Source organism: Hyperolius riggenbachi, chromosome 6 (assembly GCF_040937935.1).
Source record: "Hyperolius riggenbachi isolate aHypRig1 chromosome 6, aHypRig1.pri, whole genome shotgun sequence".
NCBI classification, from domain to species: domain Eukaryota; kingdom Metazoa; phylum Chordata; class Amphibia; order Anura; family Hyperoliidae; genus Hyperolius; species Hyperolius riggenbachi.
In genome coordinates, this window is record NC_090651.1 from 104,137,963 (window position 1) to 104,154,291 (window position 16,329).

Genomic DNA, 16,329 nt, shown 5'->3' on the forward strand with positions numbered 1-16,329 from the left:
GACATTGCAGTTGGAAAAAGAGGCTTGGTCATGACATCACACTGTGGGAGGGGTTTCACCACAATATCAGCCACACAGACCCCCCTGATGATCTATTCGAGAAAAAGTAAAGATTTCTCGTGGGAAAGGGGGTATCAGCTACTGATTGGAATGAAGTTCAATTCTTGGTTAGCGTTCCTCTTTAAGCCTGTATAGATACTGATAGGTGCACAATAAAATATAAGTAGAGTACAGATGCTGAGTGTTTTCTTTTTGTGTTTTGTTTTTTTGATCTGAAATTCTGTTTCGAATATAATACTTATAATTTATACTAATCAACATGATTGCATTGAGAATTTGCCTTCTTTGTCTTTTTTTGGGGACTAGACAGGCTTTAAGGAAACTCTTTATCTTCTTCATTGTCATAGCAACACGGGCCTAGTTTGGCGTGAATCCTTGCAAGCTGAGTAAAAGAAGCTATTCAGTCTAGCCAGCGTGTCTCCCTATATAGCCCATTAATGTTGGGAAGAAAGTCACATTGCATATAGAGTGGCTGCTACATTCCATTCAGCACCTGCCAAACAGGAAGCATGTGGCTCTTAACCATTTCTTGCCTAGATATCTGATCTACCGGTGTCTTCTGCTGTGAAGCCTGGACTGCAATACATCAGCACTATAGCACAAACCCTCTTAGAAGTACTTAGACAATATATGCAGATTCTGTGCAAAAATAAATAGAAGGTTCCTTTCAATCAGTGTAGCTCAAAAGGTTTAAATAATATATTAGATCAGTATCTTATTCCGGTTTATAAAATATGTATGAAAGTGTTTAAAGTCTCACGCCAAGCACGGTTTTAAATATACCATCTAATGGCTTAGTAATCAGAGTGGCCAAATGTTAAGTTTTGTGTCACAGGGAGGCCTGTGCATGGGGGCTGTTATCTGGCCATTATTACCGGGGTTATTTAAAGGGGGGGTTAAAACAACTGCCAGGCATCGGTTGGGGGGGATCTGATGATGGGGACACATCTGGTTAACCTGGGGGGGGGGCAACCTAATACTGGGGCACATCTGGCTATAATGGGGGAGCACTAATCTTGGGGGCACATCTGATTATAATGGGGACCATTTTATCCTGGGGACACATCTGACACTAATGAGGGTTGTATATCCTGGGGGTGCTACTGTCCACATTTGACTGTACTGGGGGACTGATATTGGGGACGTATCTGGCTATACCCGGGGGGGGGGGGGGGGGCTGCTACTCAGAACACATCTGACACTAGGGGGACATAAAACTGGCGACATTTTTTTTTTAATCACAATGGCGTTTTATATTTTTAAACTGGAATTGGTAAAGACTGAGAAATAATGCATTTTTTTTCTCTGTTCCCCATGCAAATGCCTAGACAAACATTTCTTTGGAATAAATACCCCCTATTGAAAGCCTAGTTTGTCTTGAAAAAAGATATATAGCTCATTTAGGTGTAGTGAGTAGGGATAAAGTTATTGCTGATTAAACAGGGACATAGCTAAAGTGTCAAAACAGGTCCATAAGAGGAAAACAAGGTCTGGATGCGAAGTGGTTAAAGTAGCCACACACATCGCAGTCTGACTGTACAATTTTTAAACAATCTTACCAACATCCATTTACTATAGAACTAATAGATTCACTGTGGCTTGGATATATTTTTCAGGCTGTCTCTTATACTACATTTTAGAGTTTCAAACAAAGTTGTCTTTTTATACAAAATATACAATACTAATTTTTTTATTACATATTTTTGTAAGTAGTTCAAAACACTTTCAGAGCACATTAAAAACCACCAAAAAGCATAGTTTATACTACATGTCCAAATCCAGAGTTGTCCAAAAATAAATAATTTATACACATTTCACCATGTTTAAAGCAGGACTCAACTTACACACAAATTCAACAGTCCACTAATGCCCAAATCAGAGGATTGCCTTTGTGATGTGGGTGAAGAGTGTTTCTAGATCACTAATGAGATATCTGATCAAAGCACAAGGAAACCCATTTTTTTTTGTGTGGGGTTTAACTCTGCAGTCAGCCATTAGATGGCATATAAAGGTAGTATGAATTTAATTTCGCACACATTTTTTTTCTGTATACTTTAAAGCAAAATTATAAGCCATAGTTAAGTAAAAAAAGAAAACACATACATCAGAAGATAATACTACTGTAGTTTAACTTGCACAAGATATTTTGTACTGTCCACAGTTTGGTTTTGATCATTTATAAAGTGAAAAAAGGGAAAACTATTCTTGGCATGTCCCATCTTTAGTGCCACTGATTGAAGCCAATCCTGATGTCATTTTCTCCCTTACTCTGTTTTGCTCCCCTATATCTTTTGTGTACATTTGCATGCCCTCCTCCCAGAGTTTACAGACACTTTTTTTCTGAGATCCCCGCACAGGCACAGCTCATCCTATCAGCTAACTCTCACCAGCAACTGCTAGCCCCTTCCTCTGTTGCTGGCAATGGCAAGATTAAGAGCCAGGGGACCTAGAATAGTACATAAATTATGCTACTTTTATACTTATAAATAAGAGCAGTACATAAGGCAGCACAGTTAGGGTCATAAAGATGTAAGTTTAGTAAACGCATTACAGTGATTTTCAAAATTTTGATTTTTGCAGTTTAATACCACTTTAAATCTATACTAAACTTGTCATCATACATTTCATATGTTGTAAAAGCAACAATCTTACCATCAGATTCAGTGCTGTTTTGTAAAGCAAAGTGCAAAATGTGGTGCTGTGCACGGTCTGCCGACTGCTGTTTCAGGGCTGTACTGTGCCTCATGTCAGGACTTAGATCCACAATACTGAGCTTGTACGGGAAACCACTCCCCTCTCTTGATCAAATCTTCAACTCAAGGCTGCGCTCCAGAGCTAAAAAAATAGCTAATGACCCGTCCCACCCAGGCTTTCGCTTCTTCAGCAGACTCCCTTTAGGCCGGAGATTCCGTTCCATCTACACCAGGACCACAAGGCACAGGAACAGCTTCTTCCCCTCAGCCGTCAACTACCTGAACTCTTGAACTCTAAACCTGATCGCATGGAAGCATATTGCTATGTAAATGTGCTCAAAGGCGACCAATTGCTGGAACTGTATCTTTGTATTGCTGATGCTTGCATGTAGTTGTATTGTATGTCCTGTTCCTTTTCTTCACACTTGCCCTGTACTTGCCAAAACCAATTCCGGGCACAGCCCAGTCGTGCTTGGCGAAATAAAATATTCTGATTCTGTGTAGACAGAGGTATCACCACATCACACCTCTGTCAGGTCATCATACATATGCACTGCATCATGGGAGCTTCACCACATATACAGTCATCTTGGCAGTTTTACCAAGATACATACAATGAAATCTGGAGCAAAAGTGAAACAGGTGACTGAAGCAACCAGTCAGAATCCTTGTTTCGTGTAACATCTGATTGGCTGCCTCGTGCAACTGATTCACTTTTGTTATACCTTTCTTGATAAAACCAGGGCTGTGGAGTTGGTACAAAAATCATCCAACTCCGACACCAAGTCCTCAGTTTATGAAACCACCAACTGCACTCCGACGCCAACTCCATTCAGTTACCCCAAATTGCTCGGACTCCTTAATCTAATTCTTCCTAGGGCTGTGGAGTTGGTACAAAATTCCTCCAATTATTCAGTTTATTGAAACCTCCGACTCCAGGTACCCAAAATTACTTTGACTTTACAGCCTTGGATAAAACAACCTATTTTTCCATTTAATAAGCACATTGTGATTCATTTATTAAGGTTGGTGCAAAAGAAAAACCAAAAACTAAAGCAGATTGCCTAAGAAATCGGCCATAATCTTTTTCTGCTTTACATAGTTACTGTCTGGCGCTAATCCGCTTCAGCTTAATCGCATCTGTGTCTATACAGGGTTTGGTCTATAGCATCATTTGTGTGACCTGTAAGCTGGAGGCATAGTTTGACTCTTATACAATAACTAATGATTTTTATTTAACTGCAGTACTTCTTGGTTCCGTAGGCGACCTATTTTTATCCATTGGGGGGAATCCAGGAACATTCCTGGAATTGCCTCCGTCCATTGCCATGTGTGGACCATTTGCAGGAAACATTCCCATATTTACATAATGTTGACAAATGCTGTAATTAACAAACGGCAGGAAATGTGTGGGCGGCAGCATGACTACTCATTTTGTGCAGCCTCTTGTATCCATTGGGCACTTGATACATGTCTGCTGGAAATAAAAGGAACATGTGGAGGGTTATCTTTTGTTTTCCCATTATTAAAACAACTGGAACTGCATGGAGTGTTGTGATAATAAATAATAATTTATAAAACATCAACATATTCCATGGTGCTGATTGTGATAGGCCAAACATTCTTCTACTATACTAATTGGCTTCATCCAAGAGGGCCACTAGACTGAATAATTAACACAGCTGTTCTTTGTTTGGATAAGCTTCTAGAGCAATGATGGCTAACCTTGGCACTCCAGCTGTGACAAAACTACAAATCCCATCATGCCTCTGCCTGCCCGAGTTATGCTTACAGCTGTCAGAGTATTGCAATGCCTCATGGGACTTGTAGTCCACCACAGCCGGAGTGCCAAGGTTAGCCATCACTATTCTAGAGACTGTGATTTGCTCATCTCCTTTCTCTTGCATGAGCTCAATTTGCATATTTGTCCCTTTTTTGGAATCCCTGATAGTGTGGTCTTAACGAAGAACTGTAACCAAGTATTGAACTTCATCCGAATCAGTAGCTGATACCTCTTTTCCCGTGAAAAATCTTAACCTTTTCTCAAATAGCTCATCAGGGGGTCCTGTATGTCAGATATTGTGGTAAAACCCCTCCCACAGTTTGATGACCTAGGTCCTGACAGTTTCCTGTCTGTGAGCCTAGTTGCATTGTGGGAAATAACAGCTGTTTCCAACTGCCAAGCAACCAGTATCTCCCTCTGTGCATATGTATTGGTATATCTATAAAACAAAAAAAACAAAAAAACTTTTGGCCTATTGCATTGTTAGGTGGTGGGGTTATAGAAAATTGCAGTTGGTGCTGTCTGTTTTTATTCATGTCTGCCAGTAGTTTCATGTCTGCTAGTAGTAAAGATAATTTTTTGCAGGCCGATTGTGGAGCAAACAACATGAATAAATGACATGGTGAATATCAACTTTGCAATATACTGATTTATTTTCTGCGCCTCATCGCTAAATTTAATTGAGGGATTTTTTTTCTCCCCCTAATCTGTAACTACATGATTTGCTAAACGTATTATATCTTGGAAATAATCCCTCCAAAAAGTTCCAGTGAAAAGCAATGGTCCCGGATTACTAGATGTACATTTTATTTTTAAGTGTGTTTGTATTGGATTTCTGAAAACGAAACTAGTAAACTATTGCCATGGCTGCATATTATTTCCTCCGCAGTGCTGTCTGCTCTCACAGAAAGGACTCCTTTGAACGACTGGTCAGCAGATCCCAGGTTTGGATCAAACTCTAGCCTTTGCTGTCGGCACACACCCTATCACTCGCCATGTGTAATCTCTGCCTGCCATCTGAGTTGTTTGAAATATCAGTTTATGAAATGGGTACATTGAAGGTGTATATGTAGTGTAATGCGGCTTGGATAGACCATTCCATGCAAGAAAGTTCAGCTGAATGTGCGGAGTCATGTCCCTGGAGAGTGTCACAAGTGATGGGGGATTGCCCTACTGAGGTAAGGCTGTATTACAGAGACCCATGACTGAAGCACTTAAGGGCCTATTTCCATTACATGCGGATTCCAAATGCGAATTTCCGCATCAAAAATGCAACATGTTAGTGAATGGAGCTGTTGCCATTCAATGCGAATTTTTGAACATGATGTGGTACAGAAAAAAATCTGGATGGTATGTTGCATTTTTCTGCATGCGGGTGGGATCTGGATGCAAATCGCAGCTAATGGAAGTCAATGGGGCCGTATAAATCCACGTTACAAATGTGGAAATTCGCGTTGCGAACGTGGATTTACCCAGCAAACACGTGACATATTTTCACATAAAAGCGGGTATGCGGAACGCGTATCCGCATTAAAATGGACACGGATTTCCGTATGCATTTCAAACGCATGCTAGTGGAAATGGGGCCTAAAGGATATCGCTGAAGCACGGCACCGCAGCAGAGCAGCCGCCTGGACGTGAGCATCATGTCCGGGCGGCTGGAATGGTTAAGGGAGTTGCTTGTTTTGTCGTGCGGTGTGTATTATTATCATGTGCACGTCAAGGTGTAACTTTTTATCGCTTAAATTTGTCTTCTCGTTTGTACTGAGCGTCCTTGGTTGAGCGTGTGTATGTGGCTTTAGGTTCATTGGATGGGGTAGAAGAGGGAATGGAGAATGGAGGCACCTTCCCTGGCTACCTATACTAGTGGGGCCACTCGCTGGCTTACTATACAGTTTTCTTTAAAGCCTGTCCAGGCACGCACCTATGAATTGGCCGCCTGTAGATTTGGGCGCAAGGTAAAGCCAATAAACGGCTAACCCTGCTTCTGACCAAGTCCCGGCAACGTTAATTACTATTCCCTCTACAGACTGCCAAGGATAGTGGGGGAAAGATGTAATTCAGCTTCCAGCTATTGCTGGCGGACAAATTACAGCGTTTGTAGTAATCTGAGCTCTGTCTTTTGACGGCGCCCAAATTATTAACTGAGCGCCACTATAGCCGTAATTCCTATTACGGCCTATGGTGGTGCTGGCTGTGCCCAAATCTCCTGCACTGTTTTTACAGTGCTAGGTCTTGGCTACCTCTCCATACATAGGTGTAGCAGATGTTAATAAGATAAGGATTCAGAGAACCAGTTCCCCATCACCACTGTTGCAGTCGGTTAAGGCAAAGCAAGGCATAGTGTGAAAGGTACAATAAAATGATATACTAATTCGTATGCATACATTATATGAAAAAGTGTAGAAACGTATCACTTGATAGAGTCCTTATTGTGCCAGGCTATCTTTAGGATCAATCTATACACAATCCTTTCATGACTGGGTTATGTGCTTGTAGCGCTTGGCCTTCTCATTCTGCTTGGTGAATGAACATATGTAAAAGTCAATAAATGTACAGACTATTGATGACTGCAGCACAGAGCTGTCATATTTTTTCTGAGTGCCTGTGGGATAGTCTAGAAACAATGCACATATTTTATACGGTAAACTAACCATGAAATGCCGCTGGGCAAAGGTTAGCAATTCATGTGAACTGTAGGTGAAAATGTGTTTACATGAACGCTTATGGTGAGGGATTCTGGTCCATTACCACAAAATATCCAGGTTTTCTTCTGTATCCTAAAGGCCACCCTGTGTCGTATAGAACCTGATTTCTTGAGGGGGGGGGGGGGGGGGGGGTTCGGCTGCTCCAATATGGGCCACATCAGATTCTATTTGTTGTGTTGTTGAGATTCTTGGCAGAGAAACGGCAAGTTCAGTTACTTGGCCATTTGCCGTCTCATAAGCACAATGCCACCCTGATACCTTGTGTGAAATGCAGCCTCTGCAGCTAAGAAAGCTAATTACATAATTTGTTGGGTCTTTGTGCAAAATCTGAAATTAAAAAGACATACTTTTGACATGGAAATGAAAGTGGGAAAGTCACCTATGCATAAAGACATAACAATGGGCAACGGGCGTAGCCTGAGAACCGCTCCGTAGGCCCTTTAAAGGCAACTATGGATGTGGGTTAGTTTAGGTGTCCTGTAGGACCAATTTACACCAGCATGGTAAACCTGTGTTACGTTACTTGGGGTAATGGAAGTTTATGGGCGATGCACGTAATGTAACAACGGAGTGTGGAGTAAACCGAAGGTAATCCCCGGGAATCTCTGACAGACTTCCTGCCAGCAGGGAGTACGTCACAGAGCATGGCTGCAGTTGTGCAGGAAGAGAAGAGCATCTCTGATCAGATTTCAGATCTACAGGATCCAGATGCTTCCCACTTCTTAGGTAAGCATTTCCTTTTTTGGCCCTCTTACACTATAAAGCTACAAAGTTGCATAAAGGCTCCAGGAACCGGAAGGACAATTTAATAGTGGGGACACAGATGATGGTAATAAACCCCTGAGTTTATAACACATATTTTACCCTACCCCCAAAAATCTTGGAACTGGAATTATGTATTGTTCTATTTTAAAGCAAATCTGAAGTTAAAATTTTTAATAAAAAAAACACAAACAAACACAGATACTTGCCTAAAGAGAGGGAAGGCTCTGGGTACTATAGAACCTTCCCGTTCTCCTTACGGTGTCCTCATTCCCCCGCAGGCTACTCCATTTGAATCTCCCACAGTGGGAGACTTCAGAAGCCTTCAGAAGCACTCGGGCTCCCAAAGACCGGTGACACTGTACTGCTCACGTGCGAGAGAGGGCGCCTGCGCCGTACGGAGCAGCTCGTCTTCGGAAGCCTGAGTGCTTCCGAAGACTCCCGAAGCCAGCCCAACACGAAAGAGAGGCTTACCTCTCTTTAGGTGAGTATCTGGTTTTTTTTGTTTTGTTTTTTTCTTTTTCACTTCAGACTCCCTTTAATGACTTGTAACACTGTCGATCCCGAAGTTGTTATGGGCAACCTCCAAAACTTTTTATTGTTTATACATCAGACAAATTGAGGTGAGTGGTAATACGCCACACCAGTACAAAAAGAATCAATAAAAACAAGTAGAGCTATGTTTCTGTGAGAATAAGTCCTATATTTCCTGGGAAATGACAGGCAGCTCAGTGTGGGGTTTTGTGTATCTACTGGAAATGCAGCCTGTTTCTCCTCCTGAGTAGCAGATGTTGTTGAACTTCAATGAACGTAGATTGTGAAATAGCTCTATATGCTGCCAATTCTCTGTTTATTTATATCATTCACAGCTCATTCGTGGTGGAAGACTTGGTCTAGGTGTGGTAACTGCTAAACAGTATTTCCTAGATAGCATTAATCTGGCAATTTATTTTTCCTTTCAATTTACTGGTCCTCATTTGCAGGCGGCCACACATCATACATTTTTTTTTTAATTTAATTTAAGAATCTGTACAAAGACGGACAACTAAATTAATCAGAGGGATGGAATATCTCACCAAGAAAGGTTGAACAAACTGGGTTTATTTAGCTTGGAAAAAAGGCGACTGAGAGGTGACATGATTAACATGTACAGTATAAATACATCAGAGAGAAATACAAAAGCATGGCAGATGAACTTTTTGTCTCTAGGATTGTACAATAGACAAGTGGACTTGATGTGTTGGTGGAGGAAAAAGTTTTTGTCATCTATTTAGAAAGTGGTCCTTCACAGTGAGAGTGGGCAAAATCTGGAATATCTTACATCTGGAAGGAGTTATGGCAAACGCTATTCGAAGCTTTACTTGCATTGAAGGGCATCCACGGCTATAATTCCCCTGTATTATTTGGGATATGTGTGGGTTTAGGATGGTGGGTGTTTTTTTTGTTTGTTTGTTTTTTCTGGTTGAACTTGATCAGTGGATGCCTTTTTCCAACCAAACTATGTAACTATGGAATTACAATCATTTTTCTCACTGAATGTAACAGTTGAAAAATATGAGTACCGCAATGTATCACACCCAAACTTTTAGTTTTTTCTGTACAACCAACCATTTTTATTGCTGTACAATTGAATATTTTTATTGTATCGTTTGGCCACCACATCTCTTCTTTTTGACAGAGATGGTCGACTTCTGCTTAAAATCTCTTAAATGAGGATTTATCATATGTCATTTGGCTGCAATTTGTGAATAAATGCTTTAACAGGACAGTGCCCGGTTCTTTCATCTTTATGTTTTTCATAATATCAAAAAATCCAGTGCATTAAAAACTCAATAAAACTGACCACGTTGAGACTAGGTGTAATATTCAGACACAGCCGGCTGTGTTCACCCATAGCGTATTTCAGCAAGCATTCCACAAACATACATGGGATCCTAAACCTCACAAACAGTCCTTCCACGATATCGATATAGCTCACTATAGAGCCAAGATCCTTCCAGGTAATGCTATGCAAGTGTCTCAATAATTTGTATAGAAGCCGCCAAGCAAGTCAGCAAGAAAATGCCACAGTCACAAGGAGCAAAGCTTCAGTCTAAACTTGCAGCTCAAGCCAGCTAATAAGCAAGGATAGCCATATGCAGCTGCATCGGATTGCAGCAATGGACTTTGCAGGAGAAAAACACAAGTTTGTCATGTACAGTCACCTCCTTGAGGCTCTCGCCCTCCTGGGGCTGATGATTTCCTCATGGTAAGTTCTGAGCTCCGGTGTGCTTTAAACTGAAGCTTTGCTCCCTGTGACTGTGGCATTTTTCTTGCTGACTTGCTTGGCAGCTCTATACAGTTATTGAGACACTTGCATAGCATTACTTGGAAAGATATTGGCTCTATAGTGAGCTATATCCATATCCTGGAAGGACTGTTTGTGAGGTTTGAGATCACTTGTATGTTTGTGGAATGCTTGCTGGAATACTCTATAGGCCCATACACACGTCCGGACGTCAAATCAGGCGTGTGTACAGTCCGTCGTTTGGCTGATAAGACTGGTCTTGAGCGATCCGCCAGGCGGACTGTACACACGCCTGATTTGACGACTGAACGACGGGACGTCCAAACGACCCGTCGTTTAAAAGAATCAGACGTGTGTATGGACCTTATGGCTGAACACAGCCGGCTGTTTGTGTCTCAACCATGGTCAGTTGTTTTTATAGGGTTTTTAATGCACTGGATTTTTTTATATTAAAACAGAATAAATTTAAAATATTGTGGTGAACATTAATTGAGCATTGACAACAATCAATTTTAGTGGTATGGATTGTTGAGATTGGGTCACCTTCCCATTAATTTGGGTTTTTATTACAAATAAAACGCCTTGAATTCTGCAGCAGTTTTTTGTATATGAAATATGGATTTAGGATATTATTTTTTTTCTGCTAATAGAGAAATCGTGGAGAAGTATGCAATTGATTGGCCGGATCTATTCTTATGTGATCATGTGTCAGAACTGGCATGTAATCGTATGACCGCGTCTAAAAACGGATCACTTGCTTCTCAATTTCATTTTGCAAAATTTAGATAGGAAAATCTGACCATCTGTAATTATTTGTAATAACTATGCAATATTGCAAGTCTGATTTATATATCATTGTTGCAATAGAAAGAACATTCCACCCAACTTCCGCCTGTAAGACACACCCCTTGCCACACCTCTAATTATGCTTCCATCCATTTTTTTTTTACCTAAAGGGAATCTGAAGCGAGAGATTACAGTGGATGACGTACTGTATATGTTTCCTTTTAACCACTTTACCCCAAAGACGTTTTTACTCTAACGTACAAGAGCGATTTTTCCCTTTCAGTGCTCATCCCTTTCATTTGCCAATAGCTTAATTACTACTTGGCAAACACTGACTAAATCATTTATACATAATTATTGTAAAAATTAAGCACTCTTTTTTACTACATTATTTTCACTGGAGTTCCTCTTTAAGCAACTCCTAAAACTTTCCAGTCAATCCAAAATGAATTCTAGTGTTTCTGATGTAAAAATGCATTTAATTGAGCTTAGAGTCTGAGCCAGACAGCATCTTCGATTTTTTTTCTTTTTTATATGTTTTGCTGTTAGGGCCAGTTTAGTTTAAACGCTGTCCATAGACAGTCACGGGCATGATTGTTTACCGTTCGCACAAACGCCACGCTTGATACCGCCTTTTAGGTTCATCTTGGATGCTACATGTAGTGTAGTGTGTCCAGGATCGGCTAACACCGGTGCTTTTGTGCCCCGCTGCAGGGTTCAAAACGTGACGCCAAATTCAAATGACAGGAAGTGCCGCCAAAAGTTGCCAAATGCGTTTCTGCTAGCTTGCAAAAAAGCATTTGAGTCAGACGCTGGCTGGTTCAGACTCCCGTCTAAGCCTGCCCTTAAGGCTCATACACACGTCCAACATGCACACAACCACATGACCATCATGACGAACCACATGACCTGTACGTACACATGCCTAGATGGCTAAACAACCAACTCAATTAACATACTGCGCAAGAGGACTGGCAGACTTTACACATTCACGATGCGTTTTTTCAGTCGATTTCCCGTTCGATTCTCTTACCTTTTCTTATCAATTTCCATTCACTTCTATGAGAAATCGAGCGGTAAAACGAACTAAAATAATAGCGGATATGACGGAAATTATCAATCGAACGAAAAAACGTAACGTGTGTTCCTAGCATAAAGTCAGATGACAATCAGGCTGCAGGTTGGCCGTGTGTACTTTGCTTTAGTCATAAAGTGTTACTGTCTATAAGGATGGCATTAGGACTTTCTCTTGTGTTGATATTAGATCTTTACCTTAGTTAAGATCCTTGAGATTCCGTGTCACACTGCAAGGTGTTTTTACTACACGCCAGTGTAATGGAATTCCTAATCAATTCTTTAATGTATACTTACACAGTTCAAGGGAATTAGTTAATGTGTCAAGGAGTTTAAACAGTGCTTGAGTATAACGTGCTGCATGGGAGGACAGCAGTGCTGGAACTACACTGAGGTAGTGTGTGAAGTAGCATAAACGGTCTTTCAACAATATCGGCCTTAATCTCAACTATTTTTTGTTTCTCCCTGCAGATTACCATGCCTAATTTCAGCCCGCTGACTGTTTGCATCTCTGCAACAAGCTTTTCCATATCACAGCTCCTGTTCCATGTCGGTAGTTCTTGGTTCTCCACACGTTTGACTTATGGCTTCAGCAAGCTCAGTTCGCAGCAGAAGATTGAATGGAATTCCAGGTATACACAAAATGCCATGTACTGTAGGTTGTAACAATGCTTTAAGTGTAGCAATCTACCATGTGATTGTGACTCTTGCTCTACAAGTTATAGGCTCGTGAGTCAGATGACTTCAGTTAAATGGATGTGTACCCATTACAGGTGACTAAACCACATGCTTTGAAGGGCTACAAACGTTTATATCATACTTGGTGTGAAGATGAGCTTTAACCTAGGATTGAACTTCATTCCAATCAGTGGCTGATTCTCCCCTTCCCACCAGAAATTGTTACCTTTTCTCGATAGATCGGGGGGGGGGGGGGTGTCCGTATGCCTGATATTGTGGTGGAACCACTCCCATAATGTGATGTCATTCCCATGGCCCTGACAGTTTGCTGTCTGTGAAGCTTGTTGCATTGTGGGAAATAATGTAGTTTTTCAACTGTCAAGCAAGCAGAATCTCCCCCTGTGGATAGAACTCTCAGTAACGAACATTCCGTACAAATCACCTGGCAGCAGTAAAGATGTCACCACATGTGATACATTTCAAAATGTAAACCAGGGAGAGGAAAGATTGTACAATGGACAAACACTGACTATTCTATAAATTAGTACGGTATTGTAAAAAAAAATAAATCCAATTTATTAAATGTTCTTTTCGATACAGTTCCTCTTTAAAGAGACTGTGTATCAAAAAAAAGTGACCCCTGGGGGGTACTCACCGCAGGAGGGGAAGCCTCAGGGTCCCAATGAGGCTTCCCCCTCCCCTGTAGCTGCAGGCAATCCAGCGCTGGCTCCCCCGAAGAGTCCAGCAATCCTCCCTCGACAAGCCTTACAAGCGCTGATTTATTTACGTCTCCTGGCTCCAGCGGGGGCACTTTTGCGGCTTTCCGGACGGAGATAGGAGAAAGTAGCCGATCTCCGTCGGGTCCGTTCTACTGCGCAAGCGCAGGAGACTTGCACCTGCGCAGTAGAGCGGCCCGACGAAGATCGGCTATTTCCGCCTATCTCCGTGCGGAGAGCCGATACTGCGCCTGCGCTGGAGCCGGGGAGGTAAATATTTACATCGCCGCCGTTTCGGAAAGATTTTCTCCGCTGCCGTGGTACCGAGGAGGACGGGCGAAGCCTCAATAGGATCCAGAGGCTTCCCCCACCCGAGGTGAGTACGCCCCCGGGGAGGTTTTTTCATTACAGATTTTCTTTAAATCAAAACTGTAGGCAAATAAAAAATAAAACCAAAATATATATGGAAAGTAACAGATCTGCGTGTCTTTCCACAACCGGCTGTTTCATGTGTAAATGGAAGTCCTATCTTTATGTATACAGCCATTCACAAGAGTGAGCATGGACTAATGGTGTTTGGAGCCTAAGTCTGAAGTCCTTTCCCTGCACTCATACTTGCTTTGTATTCCCAGAACTCAATATCCTCCCATTAAAGGAAAGTAAAAATACTCCTGTTGAGACATGTGAGCAAACTGAGCACCTTAAAAAGTGCTAAAGGCCCATACACACGCACAGTCATTGTCACCCGCCTAGGATTGGGACTTGATCCCTCAGGCTTACATTGCTGGGCTAAGGCTATGCAGACAGCTCACATGTAAGTGACGTGTTCTCTTTGCAAGGGGGGTGTAGCGCTGTGGGTGTGACCGCACACGGTGGGCGGGGTAAGTGGGGGAGAACAGTGTTCTCAGTCATCGTGATCTCCCTGGATGGAGCGCTAGGCAAGCATTCGGGGGCTGGTGTACACACGCTGGATTCTCGTCAGACGATCGTTGTCAGGCGTCTTTACTGGGTGTGATTGCAGATGATGTTCACAGATTCTGTTACCTAAGTAACAAGGGTCTGGCTACTCACGCAACATCTGGTCCTGCATATGGGGTTGTATACTTGTAGACAAGTCAGAATACCTAAGCTGACCTCTGTCCACCTCCGAAAGTACATACAATGGACATGTGGGCATCAGAGTTGGGGCCAGTGCACACAAAAAACGTAAAAGCAAACGCTTATCGCTTTTTTAACTGATTTTTTTAAGGCGATTCCAGGCATGTGCAGAGTGATTTTCTAAGCATGCCTAGCATTTTTTGGAGCGTTTTGGTGTAGCGTTTTTTATATTTTGTTACAGTAGAGCTGTAACTGAACAGTTTCTGTAACAAAAACGATTGGAAAATTGCTCTGATCTAGCACTTTTCAGAGCGATTTTCCACTTTCCTATACTTAACATTGAGGCTGAATTGCCTCAGAAATCAGCAAAAATGCTGCAGGACCCGCGTTTGCGTTCGGGGAAAAAAACTAATCGCTCTGGTGTGCACCTTCCATTGCAATACATTAGCCAAGTGCCTTTCAAAGCGCAAGGGTTTTTAAAAACGCTGAGAACCGCTCTTGGTGTGCCCCAGCCCTTAGAGAGAGAGAGAAAAAGGTGGGATGGACTGATGACTCCCTCCTTACAGCAGCCGCGCAGGAAGCGCTGCTGTAATACGACATGCTGCGAAGAGGAGAGCTGCGGGTGGAGGAATAGAAGGAAGGAAGCGGACGCCCGCTCATAAGGTAACAGGAGCGGCGGCCGGGGGGGGGGGGGGGTCACCTCTGCTAGCTACACTGGGGCAGCTATACTGGGGTAACTACTAGCTACACTGGGCTAACTGTACTGGGCTAACTGTACTGGCTACACTGGACTAACTGTACTAGGTATACTGGGCTAACTGTACTTGCTATACTGGGCTAACTATACTTGCTATACTGGGCTAACTGTACTTGCTATACTGGGCTAACTGTACTTGCTATACTGGGCTAACTGTACTTGCTATACTGGGCTAACTGTACTTGCTATACTGGGCTAACTGTACTTGCTATACTGGGCTAACTTTACTTGCTATACTGGGCTAACTGTACTTGCTATACTGGGCTAACTGTACTTGCTATACTGGGCTAACGGTACTTGCTATACTGGGCTAACTGTACTTGCTATACTGGGCTAACTGTACTAACTATACTGGGGTAACTATACAACCTAACTAACTATACTGAGGCAACTATAGTCCTTATACAGGGGCAACTGTGTTAGCTACCTATACTGGGGGTAACTATACCTAGATACCTACTTACCTATATACTACACTCAAAATCAGGGAAAAGAGGGGGGGCTGCCGCCGCCACTAACCACGCCCCCCCCCCCCCCCCCGAGGGGGCCCCAAAGAAAATTTTGGTCGGGATAGTGGGCCCCGGGCTTAAAAAGGTTGGGGACCCCTGCCCTAACAGCCTCCTGGTTAGCACACTGTGAAAATGGAATGTTGCCCACTTGAGCCATAGGTAAACTTGGACATTACCTTGCATATAAGTTGTCCTTTCAGTTATAACTGACAGAAACTGATATATAACTGACAACTGATATATTTAAGTTCTGATTAAATCTTGTCAGAAATGGAAGGGATCACTGTAAGCGAGGCAAGGTAAGTATGTAATATTCATTAGCAGGTGCATCGTGTTTACATGACATATTTTTACTTGGTTCAGGTTCACTTTAAGGCCTCTTTCACACCAAGATGTTGCGTTTTAGGGGACGTTAATG

General features: G+C 42.3%; 1 protein-coding gene across 2 annotated transcripts in view; it reads left to right on the forward strand.

Moving 5' to 3' along the window:
• TLCD4 (TLC domain containing 4) overlaps positions 1–16,329 on the forward strand; it is a 128,346-nt gene that overhangs the window by 31,816 nt on the left and 80,201 nt on the right. Inside the window, exons 1-2 of one of the 2 annotated variants that reach the window (XM_068242590.1) lie at positions 6,845–6,888; positions 12,625–12,785. In XM_068242590.1, the coding sequence (XP_068098691.1) occupies positions 12,631–12,785 (155 nt within the window). In that variant the 5' untranslated portion in view covers positions 6,845–6,888; positions 12,625–12,630. Of the gene's footprint in view, positions 1–6,844; positions 6,889–12,624; positions 12,786–16,329 lie in introns of those variants that run through there. The other variant, XM_068242589.1, reaches the window with a different exon arrangement.